General features: G+C 37.0%; 4 protein-coding genes across 8 annotated transcripts; 2 read left to right on the top strand and 2 right to left on the bottom strand.

Annotated features, from left to right (window-relative positions):
- Positions 143 to 5,115, bottom strand: LOC18778843 (calmodulin-binding protein 60 D). Of its 4 annotated transcripts, none has more exons than XM_020561711.1 (9): positions 4,760 to 5,115; positions 4,501 to 4,650; positions 3,601 to 3,676; positions 3,378 to 3,436; positions 2,749 to 3,242; positions 2,497 to 2,657; positions 2,215 to 2,418; positions 1,552 to 1,786; positions 143 to 1,359 (listed from the first exon to the last, which is right to left on the bottom strand). In XM_020561711.1, exons 2-9 carry the CDS (start codon positions 4,611 to 4,613, stop codon positions 785 to 787), a joined length of 1,917 nt encoding a protein of 638 aa, XP_020417300.1. In that variant the 5' UTR covers positions 4,614 to 4,650; positions 4,760 to 5,115; the 3' UTR covers positions 143 to 784. The 4 variants fall into 4 exon arrangements, with proteins under 4 accessions (XP_020417300.1, XP_020417298.1, XP_007213593.1 ...); XM_020561709.1 differs by having other exon boundaries at positions 2,749 to 3,245; positions 4,966 to 5,114; XM_007213531.2 differs by having other exon boundaries at positions 4,966 to 5,113.
- On the bottom strand, positions 5,863 to 8,637 carry LOC18778769 (ribosomal RNA-processing protein 17). The gene is made up of 4 exons (XM_007212014.2): positions 8,468 to 8,637; positions 8,207 to 8,312; positions 7,000 to 7,123; positions 5,863 to 6,380 (listed from the first exon to the last, which is right to left on the bottom strand). Exons 1-4 carry the CDS (start codon positions 8,584 to 8,586, stop codon positions 6,127 to 6,129), a joined length of 603 nt encoding a protein of 200 aa, XP_007212076.1. The 5' UTR covers positions 8,587 to 8,637; the 3' UTR covers positions 5,863 to 6,126.
- Positions 10,721 to 14,938, top strand: LOC18779554 (sphingosine kinase 1). Of its 2 annotated transcripts, XM_007211931.2 has the most exons (10): positions 10,721 to 11,337; positions 11,659 to 11,781; positions 11,899 to 11,999; positions 12,428 to 12,500; positions 12,697 to 12,783; positions 12,919 to 12,996; positions 13,140 to 13,210; positions 13,736 to 14,038; positions 14,158 to 14,280; positions 14,412 to 14,938. In XM_007211931.2, exons 1-10 carry the CDS (start codon positions 11,013 to 11,015, stop codon positions 14,601 to 14,603), a joined length of 1,476 nt encoding a protein of 491 aa, XP_007211993.1. In that variant the 5' UTR covers positions 10,721 to 11,012; the 3' UTR covers positions 14,604 to 14,938. The 2 variants fall into 2 exon arrangements, with proteins under 2 accessions (XP_007211993.1, XP_020418502.1); XM_020562913.1 differs by lacking the exons at positions 10,721 to 11,337; positions 11,659 to 11,781 and having other exon boundaries at positions 11,910 to 11,999; positions 12,425 to 12,500.
- LOC18780156 (B3 domain-containing protein Os07g0563300) lies at positions 18,037 to 26,008 on the top strand. Its single transcript, XM_020561762.1, has 14 exons — positions 18,037 to 18,350; positions 19,760 to 19,841; positions 19,983 to 20,081; positions 20,229 to 20,568; positions 20,685 to 21,012; positions 21,177 to 21,273; positions 21,449 to 21,623; positions 21,977 to 22,056; positions 22,360 to 22,407; positions 22,526 to 22,789; positions 23,599 to 23,648; positions 24,232 to 24,345; positions 24,449 to 24,519; positions 24,735 to 26,008. The coding sequence occupies exons 1-14, from the start codon at positions 18,229 to 18,231 to the stop codon at positions 25,517 to 25,519; spliced, it is 2,655 nt and encodes an 884-aa protein (XP_020417351.1). The 5' UTR covers positions 18,037 to 18,228; the 3' UTR covers positions 25,520 to 26,008.

Below are 26,053 nucleotides of genomic sequence, written 5' to 3'. Positions count from 1 at the left end.
TTTGGTACGAGTAACATCTGAATTTCTTTGCAAACTCAATTTAACAAAATACCTTCTACCCCAAAAAAGAAAAAGAACGAAGCTTTGATGATCATGAAAAATAAGATGAAATGTCTATCGCCATATGTTCTTGAAAAACAAATAAATCAACATAGAGCTTCTTATTGCTGATGAAATGTGAAAACATGAAACGATCCAACAATTTTAATTATTAATATCGAATTACAAAGCAACACAAAACGCACATTAGTGGTGTCAGATCGCCACTAACACAAACTAAGGGCATGATAAAAGTTCAGCATACTAGCAAATGAGTGTAGAACTCGCCTACCCTCATACTATCATAATCACTTACAAATGTAAACAAGAAAAAACCTTCGCAGACTCTAGTTATACAGGAAAGTTTCCACTCCGAAATGCTATTCTCAGATTAGCAAAGGCCTTCAGTTGAAACAGCTCAACTCCTGTTGGTTTCAGAACTTGCAGGCAAGAATGTTGTTTTATGTTGCCAGCAGTAAAACACAACTGTAAAAGCAGGTGTCAATAGAAGACATAAGCTTATTGCACACGAACTGTACAAGCAGAGCAGTCCCAAGAATGTCAGGCTTGTATTCCAAGAAACAGCAGGACAGCTCGAACTTAAGGTTTTATCCATTGATATCTGCCCACAACCATAGTCCTCCATTGTGTTAGAAGCTGCAGCATGACAGGAATCAGGGGGGCGGGGAAGACGAAAGCCTAGAGACACCAAAATCCGATCAGCTTTGCCTCGTACAAGTCATATTTATGAATCATCCAACTCAACTAGCTGTGCCCGTCTCTCAGCAGCCTTCTTTCTGATGAATATGCCCCATCTAAGGGCTGCCTTGAGCTTGAGCCAGCCAACAACAGCTTTTCCAGATGAACGACTGTGATCATCATCAGTACTGTAGTTCACTGGTGGAGTGGGGATGTATGCTGTGGAATAAGGATAATTGTCTTCAGTAATGTTCATGGAGGCATGTCCATAACCGTGACCATGACCGTGACCTTGACCACCCATGTTAAAGATACGAAGTAGATGCTGCATATCTTCATTTTCAAGCATCTCATGGCTCCTCATACGTATTTCTTCCTCTGGGAAGAGGTCCTCAACTCCCCTATAAGAAGTAAGATTGGATGTACCAATATTCTGGAACCCTGATGTGGATGACTGTGGGGGACCGAGGGCAAGCATGTTTTCATTTCTTTGAAAATGAGCCTGGTTTGAAGTGCTAGGCAACTGATTCTGTAGAGGAAATGCCAAGCCATCAAGCTGAATGGGAGCACTGAGATTTACGTTCTGTGTTGAGAATCTGGTAGCCATGCCATCATTATAACCTAGAGAGAGAGAGAGCATTCACAGACGTTAGAAACCACAGTTTAGCCGAAACACTCATAACAACAGTTTTTTCCTTTCATATCTCGGGATTTTAAAACACATACCTACACTTGAAAAAAACACAAGTTTGGAGGGCTAGTTAAAAGAATAATTGAATATGACCAATTTGTGCCAAAATTAAATATATATACCTCCTACACTTAGGCCCGAGTCCATAGTAGGCTGTTCTGCAGAAACTGAAATTGGTAGGCTAGGTAGGGTGAATTGATCAAATGAGTTTGGATAATCTTGTGTGGCCAATGGAACCTCAGGTAGAGAAGCCTCTGGACTCTTCTGCTGCTTAAAGTTTAAAAGAGACTTTCCATCATACTCCATCACATGCATCCAGTTGTCATATGCCTTCTTCACCAAACCGTCCACATAGACCTGAAAGAAACAAAACCATTCACAATTCTCTCAGATTCACCTTTTTGGCATAGTTTAGAAACTAAAGAATTCTTTTCTGGAAAATCTACTAACATATAAAAAGTATCGCTTTAACAGCCCCAATAAAACTTTGAGGGATCACAGCTAATTACTACTTTGCATCACTTCAGATACATTAACCATGTCAATCTCCTCTGGAGAAAGAGGGTTGTTTGTAAATAAAATAGAAAGTGCATATGGACTGGATTCTTCGGTGAGAAAGAATTGCCCATTTGGACAAAACAGAGGCAACCTAATTGAGTTTAGTGGTTTACAACATTGCACTTGTAGTATCAGTTGTTATAAGAAGGAACACAAAACAATAAAATATATCAAATCCAGGCAGTATGAAATATACATGAAAAAAGAGAAACCAGAGGGTCACATACCTTCTGACTGTCCGAGAGTGAATCGGCAGAGTAAAATTGTTCATTGGTAATTAAGCCGCTCAACTCGTAGATATCGTTAAAAACAACGCCAACATTCCTTGCATCATCAGGATAGTAGACATAGAGTTTCCCAACTAGAAGACAGGTTTTTGCATGCTGTATAAGGACATCCCACATCTTATTCGACATGCCACTTCCAAGAATCTGTGACAAATGGACAGAAAAATAATTAGGAACTGAAACTTCATTATCTGAACATGACAAACAATTCCACAATCTTACATTCCGCAATCTCTGCGAGTCTCTAACCACAAGTCGTAGGAAGTCTTCAACTGTAACAATTCCAGCTTTATTCAGTCTCTTATGGAAGGAGCCATCTTTTCCAATTTTCTCCAATCTCCAGACCTCATCATTTAAAGCAGGTGGGTAGTGTTTCTTGTATACTGTAAAGCACACAAAACAAAACTGACCGTTCTGACTTTTTTTCAGCTAACAAACAAAGGAAACATGAAATAACACTAATTATGAACTCACATTCCCCACGGTGATCCTTAACAGTAAAGGCATCTGTTTTTGCTTCCCGTATACGAATGCCCTCGCAATAGCCTGAGGCAACTTTCAGTCCTAGCCTGAATTTTCTGCTCCTAATCCAGCTAGAGTTATCAGTAAATGTTAGCTCCCCTAGTGTTCCTACACCTTCCTTCAGAGTCACTTGCAGATCCCCAGTCAGAAGTGGCCTCTTTCCTTCACGCTCTTTCACCACATGGCTCTCAAATTCTTCTTGGGTCCAGTTATCATCATCCTCATTGTTAAAATCACCTTCAAGCACAACAACATCTAGTTTCACCACAGACTCTGGGCCTGATGTCACAACGTGCTTTGTATTTGCATCAATCAAGACAATAGGGATTGCAGAACCCCACTCCCCTTCTACTTTTCCACCAGTAAAGAGAGGAAGAGACAACCTAGACCTAAAGTGCAGCTGCAAGTGTCTTCCATCAGGCCCTCCAATTTGTTTAGGAGAAGACCTGCTGTTTTTGAACCCATTAGAAGAACAAACTATTTATATGGAGGCATCAGAACTGCCTAAATAGAAAAATGGAAACAACAGAGGATTGGAACCCATTAACAAACAAGGAGGAAACGGGGGAAAGGGTTGATACCTCCCAGTAAGTTTGGCAGAGCCTAATTTTGCCAAAGCACGCTCCACCTCTTCACTAACCTGTTCAGCAGCGTTAAATAAATAAGAAACATCCAACAATGCTTCGCACACAATATACTTATATAAAAGGATCGAAAACTGGTCATTAGACATTCATATAGAGACAGTTATATTAAGCTTTCACAGAGAAGACAAAAGTCCACAAGAAAATAAAAATATCTTACAACTCTACGTAGAATCGGCTCCAATGACGAGCAAAGCTTTTGCAGACTATCCACCTTGAGAGCTTCAACAATTACACTGCATTAAGTTGAATAGTATCGATAAACAACATTTTGAGTGCATTCATCATGCTCAAGACATTCAATTCATTCCAGGCTTATATTCTTTCTTTCTTTTATTTTATTTTTATTTTCTAAAAGTAGTTTTTTAAGTCCATCTCTAACAAATGAATAACATGAATCCACAACAATATAAGCCAAAATTGATTAATTTCCAGATACTGTGCCCAACATAATCCCTAAGAGAATTAGATAACACAATGAAATTGTTGTGTTTAAGAATAAGAGAAGCATCAGACATCTGAAAAGAATCTGATAGAGTCATTAGACGACTTGTATGTCACAATTAGAGAAAATGCGTGCCACACTACAGGGCCCCAACACTCTTTTCGCCTCCACAAGTAGAGAAAATGCGGACTTGTATGTCAGCCACCATCCCTTATGATAAAAAAATTAATTCCAGAACATTATAGTTGCCCCTACTTGCGATATATGGGAAGTTGGGCATGAACACACATAAATTATAGAGTGGGCATGAATTAATTACATATAACTGAGACCAAGACCTTTGCGGGGGGAAAAAGCTTCTTAATCATAATTGCACTGTGAGCAAAAGCTTCTTAATTGTACTTTTTACATATTATTCACAACATATAAATGAGTTTTGAGTTTCTATAGCACATTTATCAGTTCAACACTTCAAGTTCCAATATTTCTCACACAAAACACAAAATTCTAACAGATTTCATATCCATTTTTACGTTACAGAACACACCCAAACAATTAACAAATTACTTCAAATTAAATGGAAATCCAAGTTTTTTTAACCAAACAAAAAAGGACCTGGCTAGAGCAGGCCGTTTCCTATCTGGCTGGCCTTCTTCAGCTGAAGACGAATCCAAACCTCGCTTCTCCCTCGCCATACTATTCGATCTCTCCATGTACCTTGTCTGCATCTTCACCGTTCCCAAAACTAAACCTCCTGTTTGGTTGCTGAGAAAGTGGAAGAAACCAATCAGACAAAATACACAAAACTTACAAATCACTTAGAGCTAACGTTTAGTTTGACTTGAATTTTCCATTCCCAGACGCAAACACACACCAATAAACAAACAAAAGTCAACAAAACGACTCGAATTTCTTTTCTTTCTTCCGTTTTCTGAGCAGCCAAACAAAATACGAAATCTGATCCAAAACACGAGTCGTTCTCTGCTTTATTCCATGTGTGATGTGTGGAATCAAATTGGATAAGAGGAAAAGGAAAAAGTAGGGAAAAAAAGCGAGCGGGAAAAAGTGAAAAAAAAAAACCTGAGAGGGAGAGAATTTGAGGAATCTGAGAAGTTTCGTCGAAGCGTCTGCGAATTTTCTCTCGCTAACGTCTTTGAAACAATTAAAAGAGAGAGATAGGCTTTTTGTCCCAGTGTGCTGGGCTTACAGTGGCCCTCTTTTCTTTTCTTTTTTTTCTTTTGCTCCAAACAGTGGCGAATCTCTCGCTGCCCCTTGGTCGGGTGGCTGAGATCTTTTGCGAGCAGACAATCGGCCGATAAGGACCGTTGGATCCATTGAAGTTTAGGAATCTTTTGAATTTTTTAATGATTGGCCACGTGAGTCTTCGGGGGTGCTTGCGTGTGTTTGTATGGGTCCAGAAAAATTGTGTGCTTTGGCGATTGTAGCCGTGTAATTTAAGATTTTATTTTTTCCGAAAATGAACGAGTATTAAAAGAAATCAAACTGCAATTTTTTCCGAAAATGAACAAGTATTAAAAGAAATGAGTGATGAAGAAAGTCAAGCATGCTTAAGGAATCAAACTGCAATTTTTCTTCCTACTAATCTGATACGAACAAGCACCAAAACTTCTGGTATTTACTATTTCAATTTGTTTACTTTGCTAAGCAACTTCATTTTATGATTAGGACATTTCTTTCTGGTTATGTGTAATGAATGAGTTCTTTTATTTCCATCTGACTTGATAAATTCTTCCGGTGATTATCACACCACCACGTGATACTACAATTCCCTTGTGTCATAATAAAATTCCCTTGTGTCATAATACGTGTATTTATTATTATTTATACGTGTGTAACGGTCACACCTAAGTATTTCCATTGCCCATCATTACTACTTTAATAATTAAATCTGTTCAACAAATTGAATTCCTCTATAAAGGGAAGACAGCTTCACTTTAACAAAGATGCTACAACATATGCAGTAAAGGATGAAAGATACAATATATCCAAAAGAAATATAAAGAGATTATGCAGAACGGAAAAATGTAACACATCCCATTTCAATCAAAGGTCTAATACAAAAATGGGCAGTATACAACTAAAAGCTTGATTCAAACAACCAAAAACTCTACAGACCCAAATGGAAGTTCTGGGCAGCTGAGTTCACTACTTCATATTTCTCTATTGGAAAGACATGTTGATCCTACAACCTCAACGAATCGGGAAAGGGAAGACCAAAACCTAGCGCCTCTTCTTGGTCTTTTCCGGTCCCTTCCTTTTATCTCTTTTACGTTGCAGCTTGGGCCGTGATTTTCGTTTTGCAACTTTTTTCAAAGGTTTTGTCTTGCTCACAGGCACATTGTGCTTTTTAGAAGCTCCAACTGATTGGGGTATTGCTGCCTCTGTCTTTTCATCTGAATCACTTTCCTCTTCTCGAGAGATCTCGCTTGTTGTCACAGTGACTTTCATGTCACCATTGTCATAAGTCGTTGTACCTTAAGCAATAACAAAAGGTAAACTCAAATGCTGATTAAGCATGAACTGAAGCATTACAGCATAATAGACCACAATCCACCTCTATTTATATAAAATCCAAGGACAAATTCACTGATAAGTTCATATATCTGACATTCAAAAAGCCATTACTATGACTTGTACTTTTATATTAGTTTAGGCAAGAACATTCAAAGGGCTTTAAATGAGTCATCAAAAGACTTGTGCCCAACAGTTTAAACCTTTTTGGTACTATTAGTTCTATAGAAACATTTCATATATCACAAGTATATGAAGAAATCTATAATTAGGGAAATATAAAGAATTAATAACTCCCATCTTGCCATACATAATGAATAATCTGTGATCAGTAGCAAGTGATGTGATTAAATTGCCACTTAAGTCAAAGATTTCCTAAATTCAATAGTGTGTGCCTTTGGTTCCAGCTTTGTTACTGTCTCGCTAACCAAAACACCAACCACTAAGAAGTTGGTTAGAGACAGCAGGGTTAGCAGCACTAGAGCACCCAACATAACCCATGAGTTCTTAGTAGGTACTGACACATAAAAGTAGCTTAAATACATGTTTATATCCATTGTGAAACAAAGTTTTGGAAAATACCTGAAACTGGTAGAGCTGGCTCACTACTTTCATCATCCTCGTCATGCTCATCACTCTCATCAGCTGCTGTGTCAGTGGCTGGGGGAGCGTCATCATTAAGAGCCAGTTCCTTTTCTAGTCTCCTCTGCAACAAACGTTACCAAAGGAAGGTAAGACAGTGAAAACTTGGGTTGTTTTTCAAGAACGTTAACATATATTTATCAGTGCCCTTGTAAAAAAAAACAAAACAAAACAAAATCAAAAGAAGAATCTCATAAAGAATGAAAAATGTATGAACAACGATGGCACCTTTTCTCCCTCTTCCTGACCCCCACCCCACAGCAGAAAAATAAAAACTTTGTGCCTCAAAATTCAAGAATTACTGGGTTAAAATGGTTTAAGGAGCCAAAGTTTACCTGAGGTCAAATCCCTTGCATAAGGTGAACAGTTGCAATATGGCTTTGACTGCCTGAGAGGACATGCTCAGAAGCAATAACCCCCTATCATGCATGTGCAATATGGCATTCTCTTCTGATTTCTATGGTGGAAAATGTTTGCGGAACAAGACTAAGTTTGTTGACATTGGTTACCAAAATTTTCAAAATTTTCAGTTTTTGGCATAGAAAAATGGTGCTACTGGCTTTTTCCAACAAAAAGGCTCAGGTAATATCCCTAGCAGAAGTATCCCTCCACAGTAACTACCATCCTACCAGAAGTTGAATCTTCTGTACTATAATAATTTTTTATGTTACGCACGTGAAAATCATCATAGGGAAAAAGAGAAACAAAGTTTATTTGCAGACATACAACAATCAATAATCAACTTTTCTTTAGAAATTAATAATATGAAAGCACAACTAACCAAAACTTGACAATATAATTGCATTATTGTAGACAGCTTGATAATTCTATTCATATTTTCAGGATTCATGGCTCGTATCAGATAATCAGACCAACAAAACAGAGACTTAGTGGTCAATGGGAAGTGCTATTCCTGATCCACATCCTAATAGTTCTTATGTTCCAAGAAAGTGCGGTCAATAAATAAACATTACATATATTTTAGCTTTTTCAGTCATCCGCAAACAAAAACAGCAACTTGGCAACAATGAGATTACATCAATAGACTATTATCCAAAGATCAATAAAATACAGCTACATCATTGCACGAAAAAATACCATAAAAAAGAGGCCATCCAAGGGTCAAAAATTGACCATAAATTCTAACCTTTTTGCGCAGCTCAAGACGCTTACGCCGTAGCGCCTCCTCTTGCTTCTTCTCGGCTTCCTTTCTCCTTTTCTTCTTCCTCTTGTGAAACCCAGACACAAAATCGCTTCACAAACCAAAGCCCCCCCCCAAGTTAAACACCCAAAAGAAGTAAACATTAAACCCCAAATATGAAAAAGACCCAATTCACAAAATACGAAAAGAACAAAATTCAGGGCTTAGTTTTCGTTACTGATGAAGCTCATGATGGCGGTGTACTACCTGAGATCTTTCTCGTTGAACGTGACGGCGAGAGCCTTGTTTTTAAGAGCCCTCTTCTTTATGTGACGGCCTCGGGGATTTGGCGCCGGAATCGCTTCCACTTCGACCTTGCCTACCATTGCAGCTTCACTGCTCCGAGTTGGTGCGCTTGTGGTTAAGAGGCCGGTTCACAAGTGTTTTTCTTCAGTATATGAAAGTGGTTTGAGCAGATTTGACTTGGCCCAAATAGTTTGAGTACATTCAACTCGGCCCAGAACGTATAATTTGGGATTTGGATATCCAGCCAGAATGGACCTAGGTCAGATTGATGCCCAAAGCCATTACACGACCCTTTTTCGGGCATGACGTAAAATCCAGCATTAAAACAAAGGCTTTTCTAAATTCTAATCAATCAGTGGGATTTCAAATGAGATTTTCTATTTAAACCTCACACTTCTCTTAGTTCATTCTAATACTTAAATCATTAAGCTGTAAGTTTTATTATTATGTAAAAAGATAAAAAAAGTTATCCAATTTAATACTCTAATACATCTATACACACACCCCACACACCCCACCACTCTTCATATTAAGGAGGGTGTATTCAATTCAAACTTTTAATGACTTTTATAGAGTTTAAAAGTCTAAAGGTATTCAATTTAAACTTTTAAAGAGTATATAAAAGTCTAGTGGTATTCAATTGTGACTTTTAAAAAGTATTTAAAAGTTTGGTGGTATTCAGTTATGACTTTTAAAAAGTATTTAAAAGTTTGGTGGTATCCAAAAAGTTAATGACTTTTAAAAAGCTTATTAAATGAATGACTTTTCTATACTTTTAAGACTAATTGTTAAGAGCAAAAGTCTTGCCAATTTACTAGTGACTTTTATCAACTCTATGAAAGTATTTAAGAATTTGTCATCTCTATGAAAGTTACTCACTTAAAAAAAGTCTTTATAAGTATGAATTGGATACACCCCCCTAAGTTTTAGAAAAATACAAACTCCTCTACATCGTATTGTCAGATATGTAGAACATTGACGAGCATGCCTCTTAAAAATATGAGTGGGAGCTAATGAAAAGACTTGTTGATTGTTTGGCTGTAATACTTGTTGATTGCTTGGTTGTAATGATCTTATTTTCTTCCCTTTGTTGATTGCTTTTTTTTTTTTTTTTACCTAATGTTTTGGTAAAACTGTTCTCTTTCTCTAGAAAGTATTAAATTTTGGATTTGGGGTTCTATTTGTTTGTGTTTTTTTTTTGCTGGGAACAATAATATTATTGTCACTTCTGGAATTCCAGTATGCATCTAAAATCATAATCCTGCTACTGCTGCTTCAATAGTTGGGTTATTTTTCTTGTTGCTTTTCCAGTCTGATAAAAGCTTCAATGTATTCTCCATTGATGGCCGATCAAATGGCCTACTCCTATAGCAAAGTGTAGCAACCTCAAGTACCAGTTTTTATCTCATCTCAAAGTAAGTGCCTAAAGTTTCAGTACATAGTGTTTCAATGTTTAAAAATTCTGGATGGCATTCGGAGGTAGAAATCAAATAAGAATCACATATTATGCACACAAAAATTTACCAATCTATAAATTAACATTGTCAACAAATCAAGTGTCTGTCAAATAAGAACGTACTTCATCCTCTAAGGGTAGCTTGTGGGGTTTAAATAGAAAATTTCTTCTTTTTTTTTTTTTTTTTTTTTCAGCTGGGGTGTATTTAAGGGTGGGGAAGATAGTGAGATTTTTTTAGAAATTGTGAAAATTTAAATTAAAAGTTGGGATAAACTTAGAACATAAGATGAACTAAGAGAAGTGTGGAGTTTAAATAAAAAATCTCTTTCAAATTATGGACTTCTTCTAATATTGGAAAGAAAGAATTACTACCAAAATAAGAGCTAATTGATGTAACATTAACAACGTTGAAACATTGATTTGCTATTTTAAAACTAAACGGGATTTGAATTGAACTTGGTATAATGTAAGATCGGACTATTACCAATTACATCTTAGTCTAGTGATATATATGTTTCAAATAGTAGTGTATAACCTTTTTTTTAAAGAATTTTTTATATTAAAAAAGTAATAATATATTAAATTCACACATATAATATGAATACTGAGACTCGAACTTAAAAATGAATCCTTTGCAAGTAGTGTATAACTTTAATTCTAATAATCCAAACATTTTCATTGTCACCAAATATGTTGGCAGAGACAAGTCACAATTTTATTTATCGCATATACATACTTTTCCCTTTCCTTTTCGATGGATGTCGAAGCAGCTTTGGCCCCAACGCTACATTTCTTTATCTTTTGTGGGCATCATAGAATAAACCGAACGATGCAAATTACAATCAACCCAACAACTAATTTCGGTTTTTTAAGGTTTTTAGGTAAATGAAACCAATTTCCGTTGGCATCGTTCACATCCGGTTCGCTTCATTCAACCTCAACCAAAGTGAACCGGCGTCTGCGCCAACGAGCGCATAAATTTCTACATCAGACTTCAGACTCCAAAGAAGAGCCTCAACGACTCTTTGAAGACTTGAAACACAATCCAACATGGACCGACCCGAGTCCGCTCAACCCATACTCTCCGACCGGGTCCTCATAAACGGCACCGTCACTCCGGTGACTCTATTCGCCGATGGAGTTCTCCGGTGGTCGGAGAGAGGTCAACGAAGCTTGATCGTGGAGAAGGAGGTCCTCGGGTTCGCAGCGGAAGGTCCGAAGATTAGGATCAGAGCCTTAGTGGAAGACGGAGATGGAATCTGCTGCGTCGCGAGCAGAGGAGCTGTGGTGAGGAAAGAATTCGTCTTCAAGCCTCTCTCTGAGGACTCGCATAGGCTCTGGTGCCAGAAGCTCCGCGAACACATTGATTCTCTGGGTAATCATCATATGCTCTATTTGGCTTCTGTCCTGTTTGGTTGATAGGAAAATGCAGGAACGGAAATGAATGCTTGGGAAGTTTTGACTTTTGACTTTTGACTTTGGGTTGTTTGACCGTTGCGCGATTTTGAATTTCCGTTGTTTTTGTTTCAATTTTGTTCACTTAAGCTACTGAAGCTCTTTTTAGTCTAAATTCCACTTAAGTTTTTTTTTTTTTTTAAAGCCTAATTATTGAAAAGAAATTCAGTTTTTGGTTTTTTATATTACTTCTCGCATTTATTGTGATAACATAGATGGTAACTTATTCTCTTTGTAACAGGGCGGCCAAAGAGGCTCTTCGTTTTTGTGAATCCATTTGGTGGGAGCAAATCCGCTTCAAAAATATATGCTGAACACGTAAAACCTCTTTTCCAGGATGCTAATATCCAATTTACACTACAAGGTTCGGAATCTTCTTTAAAATCTTGCTTAATAGTTGATGTGCCAAGTTTTGGATTTGTGGATTGTAGGTCAAGTTAATGTATCCCCTTTGTAATTATTTTTTCAATCAATGTTTCAGAAACTCAATATCAACTACATGCGAAGGAAGTTGCTAAAACACTAGATCTTTCAAAGTATGATGGCATTGTTTGTGTTAGTGGGGATGGAATCTTGGTTGAGGTTGGTTGCGAATGATCACTAGCTATGTGAATATGATTTTGTTGCAGAGTTATTAAACACACATCTTGTGATTGTGCAAACAACTTCCTCGAGGAATTTCAAATTACTTATATATAATGACCACCCCTTTTGTTTTCCTCCAATGAGTTAGATTTTTTTTTGTTTTTTTGTTTCGGGCAGAGCTGCTGGTAATTTGGTAAACATATAGTGGTAATTTGTTCTAACAAGTTTTTAAAGCTGCGACGGTCTCTAACTGAAAGTGGCAAATCAACTGACTGGCAATGTTATTAGTCTGAAACACAACAAAGAATCTATTTTTGGTTTTGTTTTATGTTTATATCATGCTAATCCGGTACATTTCTCTACAGGATCATATGCATAGATTAAGCTTACCATTTTCTTCTTATAAGCATTGCACTTTTTAGTAGGTAGTAAATGGACTCCTTGAGAGAGAGGATTGGGAAGCTGCAATAAAGATGCCTCTTGGAGTAGTTCCTGCAGGTTCAATCCTCTTTCTCTCTCAATTTTCTTTATATTTAGAAAGAAAATAAAAATCTCTGAAAATTTCTAGATCATTCATGTTATGGAAGGTGAGGCCACTGCAGTGAATTGTAATAATTTGTGCATCAAAACAAACAGAGTTATTAGTCGGTTGTTTTCAAGATTAATTTCTGACAAGAGATGTTTCTTCATTTAGGTACAGGAAATGGAATGGCAAAATCTCTTTTGGATTCTGTTGGTGAACCTTGTACAGCATCTAATGCTATTCTTGCCATTATTCGAGGTTACATATGCTGTCTGTGCATCATTATATTGTGTTCAAAATAATAGCATTGCTCCCTTTCTCTCCCTCTAATCTGTTAGTACTTAGTTCTTTTGATTAATGATATTTTCTTCTTTGTGGTTTATTTATGGCCAGGGAATAAGCGTTCACTGGATGTAGCTACCATATGGCAGGGGAAGACCAAATTCTTCAGTGTATTGATGCTTGCATGGGGTGAGTCAAAACTATCACCACTAGATAGTGGAATATACTATGCTATTTCTATAAGTTTCTAGTTGTACTGGAATAATTCCTACTAGAATATCTGATTCTCATAGCAATTAAAAAATGTAATATGATTTTTCATATGCTTTCAGGTTTAGTGGCAGATGTTGACATTGAGTCTGAGAAGTATAGGTGGATGGGAAGTGCTCGTCTAGATTTCTATGTAAGTTTACCTCTCATTTATTGTGTTCTTCTTTACTAGTTTATGCCATTGCTCGTTTAGATATTTGTGTGCTTGTGTATCCTTTTACGTGATTTGTTGCCCTGGTATTATTATTAACTACTGCATTGAATTTAAGTCTAGAATCAAAACTTCCAAGTATAACACTATTTGTTTTGTTAAATTAGTTGCTGTACAAATTTTGAGGACCTAATAGTGTCTTCAAATAGGAATTATTATAGAATGCTTCAACAGGTGAGTTCAAATTTAATCATTCCTTATGGTAAATCAAATTTATATTACAATTAGGTCTCCAACAGTTGTAAAATAATGAAAACTAGTAGTATCCGATTCTTTCGAAAGGATTTTAAACTTAAAATGTCAAAATTAAATAGGGTTCTTCTTTGTAGCATTTCTTGGTGGAAAATGCATGCAATTGACAGTCCCATTTGTACACTTGGTGGAATATGGCATATGTTAAACCTTTTGCACGGGCTCACTTGTATGCTAATTGTTTCTATATTTTAGGCTGTTCAACGAATTGTGCATTTGAGGCAATATAATGGATCTATTTCCTTTGTGCCTGCACCTGGCTTTGAAATTTATGGGGAGCCTACTAGTTACAACAACATTAGTGAACCTACTAACCATCACAATAAATGTGGTCCAAGTCAAGAGGAGCCTGTTAACATTCGACAGCATGGCTATGAGGGACCTGATATTAACTTGGAGAACATGGACTGGAGAACTATTAATGGACCATTCGTTTCAGTCTGGCTTCACAATGTCCCTTGGGGAAGTGAAGACACAAAGGCAGCGCCTGATGCCAAGGTTGGACTGTAAAATTGATTAGCGTCTGCTTCAGATACTTCTCCGCTACTACTGTCAAGGGATATTTTTTCAAAACTCGAATAAATGTATTTGTGCTATTTTTGCCTGTTGGTGTGCAGTTCTCAGATGGTTACCTAGATGTGATAATTATGAGAGCTTGCCCAAAACTATCCTTGCTCTCGTTGATGTCAGGGTTGAGCACAGGAAGTCATGTCAATTCACCATATGTCATGTACTTCAAGGTCAGAAAAACCAAATTATCAAGCATTTAGTTTAGCTTTAATATTCCGTGTCTGCCTTTTGGTATATACAAGAAGCTTTACTAACGTTCCACTTCTGTTTACATTCTCTTTTATCTCGCGACATACTGCAGGTGAAAGCATTAATTTTGGAACCAGGTCCTCTCACTGAGGACCCCACAAAGGGAGGGATTATAGACTCAGATGGTGAGGTCCTGGCTAGGGGCAAAGGAGCATACAAATGTGACCAAAAGACGCTGATGGCCTATGATAAACTCCAAATAACTGTGGATCAAGGTTTAGCTACTCTGTTTTCCCCGGTATAAAGTATACTTCTTATCAAGTATTTGATTTTGGTTACACATCGAGATACCAAGCAGAATCCAACCCGTACAAAGCTGCAAGGAGTACAAGCGATTCGTTTGTCGGCAAGTTGCTTGCTGAAAAGTGATTTTGTAACAGCTACCAAGATTACTGTCGAAGTAATGTGCAGTTTGTCTTTCACTCTTTTGCTTTGATTTTACAATTTTCTTTTGTTCTGAAACACATTTGTAGTACAGAAATGCATACGACTCTGGTAAATCCAGAGACCATATTTCATTCCACCTTCTGAAATACATATATACATGAGCATTTCAATGATAGAAACCTTAAGGCCAAATGTGAATGCAGATTGCTGACTTGCTTTCTAAGACAGGTAATTTTTCCATCAACAAGAAAAGAACCGCACCTTTTTTTTTTTTTTTTTTTTTTTTTTGTGGAAGCCTGTCATTGTAGAGACGAGGGCCAACAAGCTCATGTCACTTTTGCCCGCCCAAATATCATGTGACAAATCTCTTTAATTTCAGCTCTCGATCATAAAGCCAATTGTCTCTTTTTCGGCCATGCATATTCTCTGTGAAAAGTAATCCAATTGAAAAAAATGTAGTCATGTGCATATAATACAACTGGATAGCAAGCATGATACATGGCAATGCCACAAAGACCTTCTGGAAAATCAACATCTTTGGGAATTCTCGGCCACGCACACCCCACCAATAATGCCGTCTTCATTTTGCCATAGCCAACGACTGTAACACCTTGGTCAAGTGACATCCCACAACCTCCAGAAAAGACCCCACTGGAGTAATGTCGGAATGTCATTCCTCGCCTTCAACCACAGCTGTGACCGGTTGCATCGAAACAGCCTTCTGCAATGCCTCCTCACTGTTACATGGCACATATTCCTAGCCGGCAATACGGAAAGATGCAAATTTAGCCCATCAACGGAGACTGCAGGTTGCACGAAGCCATGAAATAAAACAAGTTCCCTAATGCATCCAATATATATAGATGACCAATACGAAATGTATTTGCATAGTGCTAATTAATTCATAATGTTAATATGCTGGAAACGAATTATAGAAGGCATGTTGAACATGCCTGCCGACATTCTAGTAATTAAATTAATTACATATAATTGTTTTCGACAGCTTAAATCATTGACCTTTGTAATAAAAGTCGTCCATGTGTTTTGGTAATTGAGAAATCTGGCTGTGACATAAATAATTAGCATTCTAGTGCACAACAAGAACTCATTCACTCCATAAACAAAATATTAAAAAAATAACAATTATGTGATGAAAAGTTAATAATAACAATTATAGAATATAATTCATTATGATGCAAGATGTGACAATGATGGGCACGTTATCATAATAATACCAGTCATAGGTTTTTATGTATGATTTATATATGCATATAAAAGTTAGATATGACGTCGGGGTTCATCATGGCAGCGTCAACACGCCTGCTACAGGGTTCACTCAAATTCAAATATACAACGTGGTCCAAATCATTTCAACTCCAAAATTAATTGTGGTCAATGATAAGTGGGGATTGACGAGCAGTGCATACATATGTCAATCAGCTTAGGTCTCTTATTCACAAAAAGGGAAAAAAAGTAAAAAAGTTTTAACAACTCTCGTTAAGTTAGGAGAAATTTTCTTTCTTGACAAAGTTATAATTTAAGAAATGTATCGAACTCGTATTCAAGGAAGCGAGCATATTATTGTTGATCAACTAACTTAATACATGTGAAACTCTTTATACTCCCCACATTTTTACATTGGAAATTCCATTCACACTTCATCTCAATTTCAAAAGTCAAAAATCAACCAAGAAAACCAAACACTAGTTTTTGGCATGTAAATTGTGATATATATCTACCTTGCTTACGTGGTATACATGCATATGTGGACATTATTGCTTAGTGGGTTTTCCCCTTTTGTAGTTTTGTTACAAATCACGTATGATGAATCCTAGACCTACATTGCCACTCTAGCTTAGCTTGAGACGCCACCACCAAGCAATTGGCCTCTTTTATTCAGCCTATATCTTAATCATAATTATCAATCACCTATATATTATTATTATTAATTTTGTTTCTTAAGTACGTAACGGTACAGCTTAGTGAAAACAAGCTAATTAAGGCATCGTATCGATGGCAGCTAAGGCAAACTAGTACAAAATTTATTTGGTATTATCTATATATATATATATGTGTTCATTTTCACATGCATATATATTAATCTATAACCAAAAGGGAAAAAAAAGAAGAAGATAAATTTATATTTTGGTCTTTATTTATGGATTTACATGTGAAAAGTCCAAAAATAAAATCCCTCTTATCTCTTTCACATAAGTGTCCAAAAATGTTATTGGATATGGAGACGTGTATGTGGCTGGCTGTCCGTCGGCGTCTGATCACTAAATTGCAAAACTTGTTAGCTTCCTCCTAGGAAGAAATAAGAAGTAACCAAGAAGGAAAACAACACAACATTGTTAGGCTTAGATGGATGTGGCCGAGACAGACTATATTTTTGCTAAGCTTCATCATTATTCATCACTCGTATCAAGTAAGTTTTAGCATTTAATATTTTATCATACTCTCGATATGTAAAATTGTATCGCAAATTACCTATTATGCGCTGAATGTGAATTTCACATTAAAATTCATAATATCTAATACTTAAAAAATCTCACTCATTTATTTTCTACCATATTCATAACTTTTTTATGATTCATGACTTCTCCCGTTATGTGTAAATACACTGTGTAAACGTTATTTTAAAAAAATTATATTTTCATTTATAACAAACAACCAACATAAACCGAACAGTACCATAAATAGTAAAAACATTAACGAATGGAAGACATGTCAAACCAACAACAAGGCAAGAGAAGTAGGCGTTACGTGATTGCATGACCTTTAGCGGGCCATGCATCAGATTATACCCCACATCACCCACACCTTGTAAGCGACTAAAACTCCCTACTCTCGTGAGTAAACAAATTTCTAAACTCGCTCTCTCTATCCAACTTAGCTCCAAATTACTAAAACGCCCCTGTCTCGTTAGCTCAGGTGGGCATACAGGTCAGTAGCTTTTGCAGATAAAATGGGAATTTTTTATTCAAAGCCGCGACGACAACGACATTAGATATTATTAGAAACTTAAAAAAATTAAAACCAAAAAAAAAAAAAAAAAGGTTTGAGAGAGAAACGACGACGCCGAACATAAGGCCACGACTGGACGTGTTTTTTTTTTTTGGGGGTCAAAACGACTGGACGTGTTTTTAAAGCTTCTTTTTAAGTGTTAAATATTTTTCAACAAAAAAAGGAAAAGTCTTAAATATAATTTTCACGCATTTATTTATTTAATTATTTTCTCTCACTTCCAGAAATAAATACATTTTCTTTCTTTCTTTCTATCTCTCTCTAAAACCCTCTCCAACTCCTCTGTCTCTGTCTCTCTCTCTCGCTCTATATGATTACGTACAGATCAGGCCGAAACAAACCACTGTATTTCGATATCTATACTGCTCTCTCTCTCTCGCTCTATTTTCTCTCTCTATAACTCATCCGCTGCTTAATTTCTAGGGTTTTAGTTTCTTGTATGTGGAGCTTCTTCGATGTCGTCGTCGTCTTCCAAGGTCTGCTACAATTCCGAGTGCAAGGAATTGAAATCGGAGCATCCGAGAAAGGGCTGGCGGCTACGTACGGGAGAGTATGCTGAGCTATGCGATCGATGCTAGTAAGCCAAGCATTTTGTTTTGTTTTTTTAGTTTTTTCCAAAATCTGTTAATTTGAACTGGTTCAGTGTTTTTTTTTGGTTTCAAGTCACGGCTTCATTTGCGTCGTTTCGAGTTGGATTGATCGATTTGAGATCGAGTTTAGGGTTTTAGTAGTGGGTTTTTGGGGGGGAATTTACTAAATTTGGAGGAAGTCGTGGCGTTATGCTCTAGTTTCGAGAACGAGATTGGGCTTTTGAAAAAAGGGTAGTTTGGGAACACTGGCTTTACCTCCGTTTTCTTCTTATTCTTTCAAATTTGATTGAGGGCGCTGAATAGGTTGGCTCCTTTAGGTAAATGCGCGGGAGCTGTCATTTCGATTAGTGCTGAGCTGAACTGCTTGGTGAAGTAGGAGTTTGGAGAGAAACTATAATTTAATTTAGGGGAAAGATTAAAAGATTCTTTGTTTTAACTGCTCCATTGAATTCAACGGATGCTTTAGTGTGATGTTTATGAAACAATTTTGTTGCTTCACTTGGTTTTGGGAATATTTTTTTCCCTTTGGTTAAATGTTCATATACAGTTTTGCTCATGAAATTCTTTTTAATTAAGCCTAACCTGCTGGTACTTATTTTTTGTGAATGCAACCTGCAATGCCTATGCTTGCCTTAATATAAGTAGTTCTCTTGAACATGCAATATTACAATCCTTTCTGTTTTGTTTGTCTGTATTTCTTGGGATATCGTAGGACATGAAGGTGAAAATGTAGAGTAGCTTAAGGTAGTTGGAGCTCTTGTTGAGAGCTTTGTAGGCTAAAAAAACTTAGAGAGATGCAATGAAATCCATAAAAAGAAAGAATGAAACTGCAAAATGATTATTTTTCTTCTTTTTTTGGGTTAATTGACAAAATATGGTAGGTTCATGTGAGAGTTTGACCATTTGAATCAATCAAATTAATCAAATATCCACGGCATCTAATGGTAATGGAAGTTTGTGTTCGCAATCAGAAAAGATGTATATATGTCAGAAAAATTATGACAAAAAAGTAAAATTAAATATTTGTTCCATGGGAGCCGTTGCCCCCACTAGGCATATGGAAGGTCTGCCTATGGTGTCAAGGTGCAGAATTACTTGGGAGAACGAATTTATTTTGTTAGGTTTCCCAACTTTTCAAGCTTAATTACCAGTTATTGAGTCAGTTCGGATACTTATTGTTAATTAAGGAAGTAAGGATGGCAAGGAAATGCTATTGCCTGTTGAATTCATTTTAAAACACGTTAGAATTTCAACTGGCTATATAGATCACAACTTGACTGTATCCGGTGATTCATCTACCTTAATCTTCATTCATCTTTCAAGTTCTAAGCTAGAATATTGTACGCTTTGTAGATTACACTGACAGATAGCTTTTCCCTTTTTTGTGTGATCTAAGTCTTGCTTATGAGGAAGGAAGATTCTGTGAGACTTTCCATATGAATGCCGCTGGTTGGAGATGCTGCGAGTCTTGTGGGAAGGTCAGTAGATAGTTTATGCTGTCTAATTTGTATCCTTTATAGCATAAACGTTTAGTGTTATAATTAATGTTGTATTAGATTAACTGACTTTAGTTTTGGATTTCTAGTATGAATGTTAATTTGGTTAGTCTTCTTTTGCAGCGGGTTCATTGTGGATGCATTGTTTCAAGTCATGCATTTACATTGTTGGATCCTGGAGGAGTTGAGTGCATGACATGTGCAAGGAAAAATTTTGTTTTGGTAGGGATTGTTTAAAATTTTAAATAACAAAACTTCAATATTGTATGTTTCAATTGTCAGTATTCTGCCATATCAACCTTTGTTTATCTTAGTTATGTTATGTTCCTTGAACGTACCACAACCGTGTTATTTTCTGTTGTTGAACAGACACCAAATCCAGCATGGCCAACATCTATGTTCTTCCATTCACCTTTATCTGAGAGACTTAAGGACCTGTCTGTCAAAAATTGGACTCATTTGGCTGGATCTGGTCCTGTACCATGGAGGCAAGCACCCAGTTTATTCAATTCTTCAATTCCTTCATCTGAGTTGCATACGAGGGTGCCATATGAAGTTGATGTTTCAACTGGGATTAACAAACTTAATGCCAGTGAAAGAATATTTGTATCCTCCATGGAAAAGAAGAAAGTAGAGGATTTTTCTGAAAGACTAATGAAAGTTAACCTCACTATGGGCACACAAGAAAGTCTTGAAAACGGGAAGCCAGGTATGGACTCTTTCATGGCACATAAGCTAGTGTGAAATATTATGCCAACTTGCCACATTTCTGTTTCCAAGCTGTAGGTAGATGGCTGTTAAAGTGTTGTCAACATTTTGTTGTAGGAAATAACCGCGAGGAGCAAAGTAGTTCATGTTTAAATATATCTCAGCAGTCTGCCTCTTTGAAGGAGGACCCTTCTACTCCACAATTTGGTCCATATGGATCTGTGAGTGAAACAAATGCTCAAGTGGGGGTTACTGGAACTAATTTGCGGCCAACCCTTCCTTTGGCAAAGCAGTTTAATGGTAATTTACAGAATGGAGTTGAATCATCTGCTGATACTCAGATCCGCAATGCAAGGCCTCGAGCGGATGCCCGGGGAAGAAATCAGTTACTTCCACGGTACTGGCCTAGATTTACTGATCAAGAGCTACAGCAAATATCTGGAGAGTATCCTTTGATTCAATATCTTTTTATTTCCTTTCTCTAAAAAGACAATGTTGTATATGTTTTAATATTATAAATGTTAAGGCTGTTTGTATAGTGGTCATGGCTCTTCTTAAACTTTGTTGTGCCTTGAATCTTACATACTGTAAACCTTAACCATGTTTAAGTAAAAATTCTGTAATAACTCCATTATTCGAGAAAATGTTAAGTGCGAGTGATGCTGGGCGGATTGGACGTCTGGTGTTGCCAAAAAAATGTGCAGAGGTGTGTCTTCATGTTTTCTCAGTTGGACCTGGCACTTGGCTTCTTGAGGCATAATGGAAAGAATTAGCATGAGCTATATTATATATTTGATTATTTTCTGAATCTGTCTTATAAGTTTTAGCTTGACACAGTTTATTATTTCATAATAAATTAACATTATTTCCCTACGAGACAGGCCTACTTTCCTCCAATTTCTCAGCCTGAAGGGTTACCTCTTAAAGTTCAGGATTCAAAAGGCAAGGAATGGGTATTTCAGTTTCGTTTCTGGCCCAACAATAATAGCAGAATGTATGTTCTGGAGGGGGTTACTCCGTGCATACAGTCCATGCAATTGCAGGCAGGCGACATAGGTAATGATCTTATATCACTGGAGAAATTTCTATTGAATGGTACCTTGTTCATGCTTAAACTTGGCGAGGACTCTGACATCAATTATTTATGGAGTTCTTTTGGATTTAGTTCAATCTTATTAGTTTTCTGGATTCTTGCATTATCCATTTATTTGGCTTATTATGCTCTCGAAGAGTGTCTTCCATGTTTCCTTATGTAATTTCTTGTTTTCATGCCCCTATATATATATATATATATCTGTGTGTGTATTAGTAATTTCCCTACTGTGTGTGTTGTCAGCTTACTATGATTTAATCCATCTTGTTACTTTGTTCCCTCACTTTGGCACTGAAGAGTTATTCTGTTTTATCAGTAACCTTTAGTCGATTGGAGCCAGAAGGGAAATTGGTTATGGGGTTCAGAAAGGCTTCAACTGCCCCACCATCTGATCAGGTTTTTTGCTTCTCAACACCTATTTCCTTGTGACTATTTTTTTAGTTGTGATTGGCAATATATGCTTGATTTAAGTGGATAAATGGCAACTGGTAACCATATTAAAAGGCAGTATTTTATATTTCCAGTATGCACTTCAGTTAAGTTGGATGACCATGGTGTTTTGTTTCTGAGTCTGCTTTGAATTACTTGATAATTTTAGTTGCATGCATTTTTGTTCCTTTATATGGATCTTTGCATTTGGTTTTCTGTAAGGTCTACTACTAAGGCTTCGTTTTCTTTTACTTTATGTTTGCTTGTTAGGAAAACGAGACAAACAAGGCAAGCAATGGAGTTTCAGCCCTTGCAGATGTTAGTATAACAGAAACTAATTCTGGTTAAGTCTTTTCAATATTTGTCATATAAAAAATGGTTCAGATGTCGTATTAAAAATGGTACAGAATCACCTAGATTTTCATCAATGAACCAGGCTGAATTGGCAGATCCTAGCTCATGGTCTAAAGTTGATAAGTCTGGTTACATAGCAAAAGAAGCACTGGGATCTAAGTCTTTGATCTCTAGAAAAAGGAAGAACAGTACCTTGGGTTCTAAGAGTAAGCGCCTGAGAATTGAAAATGAAGACCTGATAGAACTGAAGTTAACATGGGAAGAAGCTCAAGGCCTGCTTCGCGCTCCTGCTAACCATATACCTACTGTTGTGGTGATTGAAGGCTTTGAGTTTGAGGAATATGAGGTACATAGTTAATTATGATTCCTTTTTTGATAGGATTCACATTGCCAAATGTTGCTCATAATTTTTCTTGTTCTATCACTCTGATGTGTGTGTGCAATCCAATTCACTATGACGTCTGTGTTCTTTCCCTTTGACCACAACTGTTACATGGATTTGTTTTCTAATAGATCACAATTGCTAAGTGCCCCCAGAAAATAACGAGAGGTACAATAACTTTTGTATCTTGTGATGAGAACCGTGAAGAATTCTTAGTATCGTATCTTGTTATGATGGAACTACATTGATACACTTTATTTGTATGCCATTTCGATACTGACTTCCAAAACTAAATAATTAATTAATTATTTCAGACAGCTTTTACTTGAATAATTCCAAAGTGGCTTTTGAAAATATTACTTTATAAAAGCTTGTGATCTTATACTTGTAGAGTTTTCTGGTCTGCTAGTGATTCCCCTCTCTTCTTTTCTGGATGCAAGAATCCTTCTCTTGGTTTGGGTCTTTACCAAACTTGTTACAAGTTGTGAATACCTCTATTCATTTTTTGGCTGAATGACTTGAGCGGGTTATATAATGAGGGCTGCCCTCACCCATTTCCCAACCGTCCCGACCCAAAAACCGCATGTCAAATGTTGAATCAAAGCTTCCTCTCATAAAGCGGGAAATACCTCTTGGTGCTCATATGGCAGTGTTACATCTTTCATTGCATCTTTGTAGTTTTTCATGTGTTGTGTCTTCTAACTATGTTATCATGTTCAATATAGGGTTGGGATCCCTCCATTATGGATTCTGACATCTGCTATTTCTTACAGGATGCTCCAATTCTTGGGATGCCAACAATTTATGCTACGGGCAGTGCAGGGTAAATCATCTTTAGTGCTAAGATCTGTTTCTGAAGACTTCTATATTAGTTTTCTGTGTTACTTTTTAATGCTTTAGTTAACTTTTGCATATTTATCGAGAAAATTTATTGATAAGTTTGTGGGTCAGATAAGTGGTTCAAAAAATTTTGTGCCTAGGTGCTGCTGCTGGGTGAAATTTTTATAATTATTTTAGATTTCTGAAATATTTTGAAGAGCCTAATGGGGATTTTTTTAGGTTTGTCTGGTTATTTTCTTCTTGTTAGATTATACATGGTATGCTTTTTGTTTTCACTGATTTGCCTTGTACTCTTCAAGGTAAGAAAATGCTGTTTTTTCAATTAGAAAAAAAAATCTTGGTTAAATGGTGTCTCCAACTTGTACCATGCATGGAAGACAGTATTTGGGGTTTCCTCCTTTCTGGACCTTGTCTTGGTCTTCACATATGGAGCATGTTTTAATGCCTAGAATGAATCGGAAGAGTTACTTTCCCTGTGTATTCTTTACCCTGAAGCTTTTTATTTTATTTTATTATAATTCTATCTGTTAATCTCCATATCTAATGATTTTTTCCGTTCTTCTCAGTGAGAAGATTCAATGGGCTCAATGCGAAGATTGTTTCAAATGGCGCAAACTGCCTGTGAATGCACTTCTACCCTCAAAATGGACTTGTTCTGATAATTCATGGGACCCTGAAAGGTAAAATGGACATTTTCTGTAAGTTCACCTTAAATTGATATGAACTCCAAGGACGTGCACATATGGATAAACTACATTTTATGTGTTAAAAATTATCTACCAGATCTTCGTGTTCAGCAGCGCAAGATTTGACAACAGAACAGCTTGAAGATCTTCTACCTTCCCATAGTACAGGTATGAATTGCTTGAGACAATTATTGTAATCCAGAGCTCATTGAGTAATGTGTCATAACTTGGCTTTGGGTCCCGTTCTCTTATGTTTGCCTGCGTATGTTTAAAATGGTTCTTTCCTTTCATACTTGATTTTTTTTTTCTCTTAGATCATATACACGTGCTTATCATTCCAAATTATCAATTTGTAATTGTTTTTTTATATTCTGCTTGGGCAGTTACTTCCAAGAAAATGAAGGCTGCTAAACAGGACCCAGATAACATTGAAGCTCTGGAAGGGCTCGACACACTTGCAAACCTCGCTATCTTGGGAGAGGGTGAGTCACTCCCAGCATCAGCCCAAGCCACCACAAAGCATCCCCGACATAGACCTGGATGCTCATGCATTGTCTGCATCCAACCCCCCAGTGGGAAGGGTCCAAAACACAAGCAAACCTGCACCTGTAATGTATGCTTAACAGTGAAGCGCCGTTTCCGTACATTAATGATGCGGCGTGAGAAGAAGCAATCAGAAAAAGAAGCGGAAAGTACACGCAAAAAGCAGCAGCAGCAGCAATTAGTAGTGATTGATAAAGTAGACGACGACACCCCCATATGTTGTAACGCAGGAAGCAGTAGTCCAAACCAGAAAAAGGAGGTCCTTGAACTTTCTGATGATGACCTTAACAGGACGAAATCCTCAACCCCACCTTTTAAAGGCCAAATTGACCTGAATATCCAGCCAGAGCGGGAGGAAGAGCTGTCACCTGGCTCCGATTCTGGCAGCATGATGAAGTTGCTCCAAGATGCCACAGAAAGGTATCTCAAGCAACAGAGATTGTCAAGTTCTGGTGGCAGTGAAAATTCATCAGGCAATCGGTCACAGCAAGTTGGAGGTGAAGCCGGAGGGGGGGAACCCCTCAGCAATGGTGTAACCCTCGGAAGTAGCAATCATGATGGTGGCAACGACTGTCCTGCAACTTTATCCATTAAGGCATCAGCATCCATGACTGCGACGGGATAACATTAGTGCATTGTTCTGTACAATGATATGTCAGTCATCAGCAACGTGGGGCTGTTGCTCCGAACTGGAGATAGTTTTGTTGTACATTCATCCACATGGGATCTCGCATCTTCAGGTTTGTACATAAAGAAGAGAGGTGGGAAGAGGGCAACTTGATTGAGAAACTATAATGTGATTCTGCAAATGTTGTCGTCTCTAAAGTAAAATTAAGCGGACATTAAAGCCTTATTATTTTTAATACGGAAACGATAAATGCAACTGAAGTGGGTGGCAGGTTGAAGCTATTTAGTTTCATTTTAGAAGCTCACCTCGCTGCCTTGATGCAATGACTTTGAGGATGTAACTAAATATCTCCTTTTCCGGCCGAGTAAAATAGAAATTGCATTCACCTCATTTTGTTTTGTTTATTTTTATGTGTATATATATATTTGAACAAACTTCCCTTGAAGTGGTCCAAGCTGAATTATTTTATTTTGGTTTCTTCATAAATTACATGGTAGTGAATCTATCTCTGTTATGTATTACTGTACTACA

Source organism: Prunus persica, chromosome G4, assembly GCF_000346465.2.
Source record: "Prunus persica cultivar Lovell chromosome G4, Prunus_persica_NCBIv2, whole genome shotgun sequence".
In the NCBI taxonomy this organism is placed as follows: domain Eukaryota; kingdom Viridiplantae; phylum Streptophyta; class Magnoliopsida; order Rosales; family Rosaceae; genus Prunus; species Prunus persica.
This window is presented reverse-complemented; position numbering and strand designations above follow the sequence as displayed.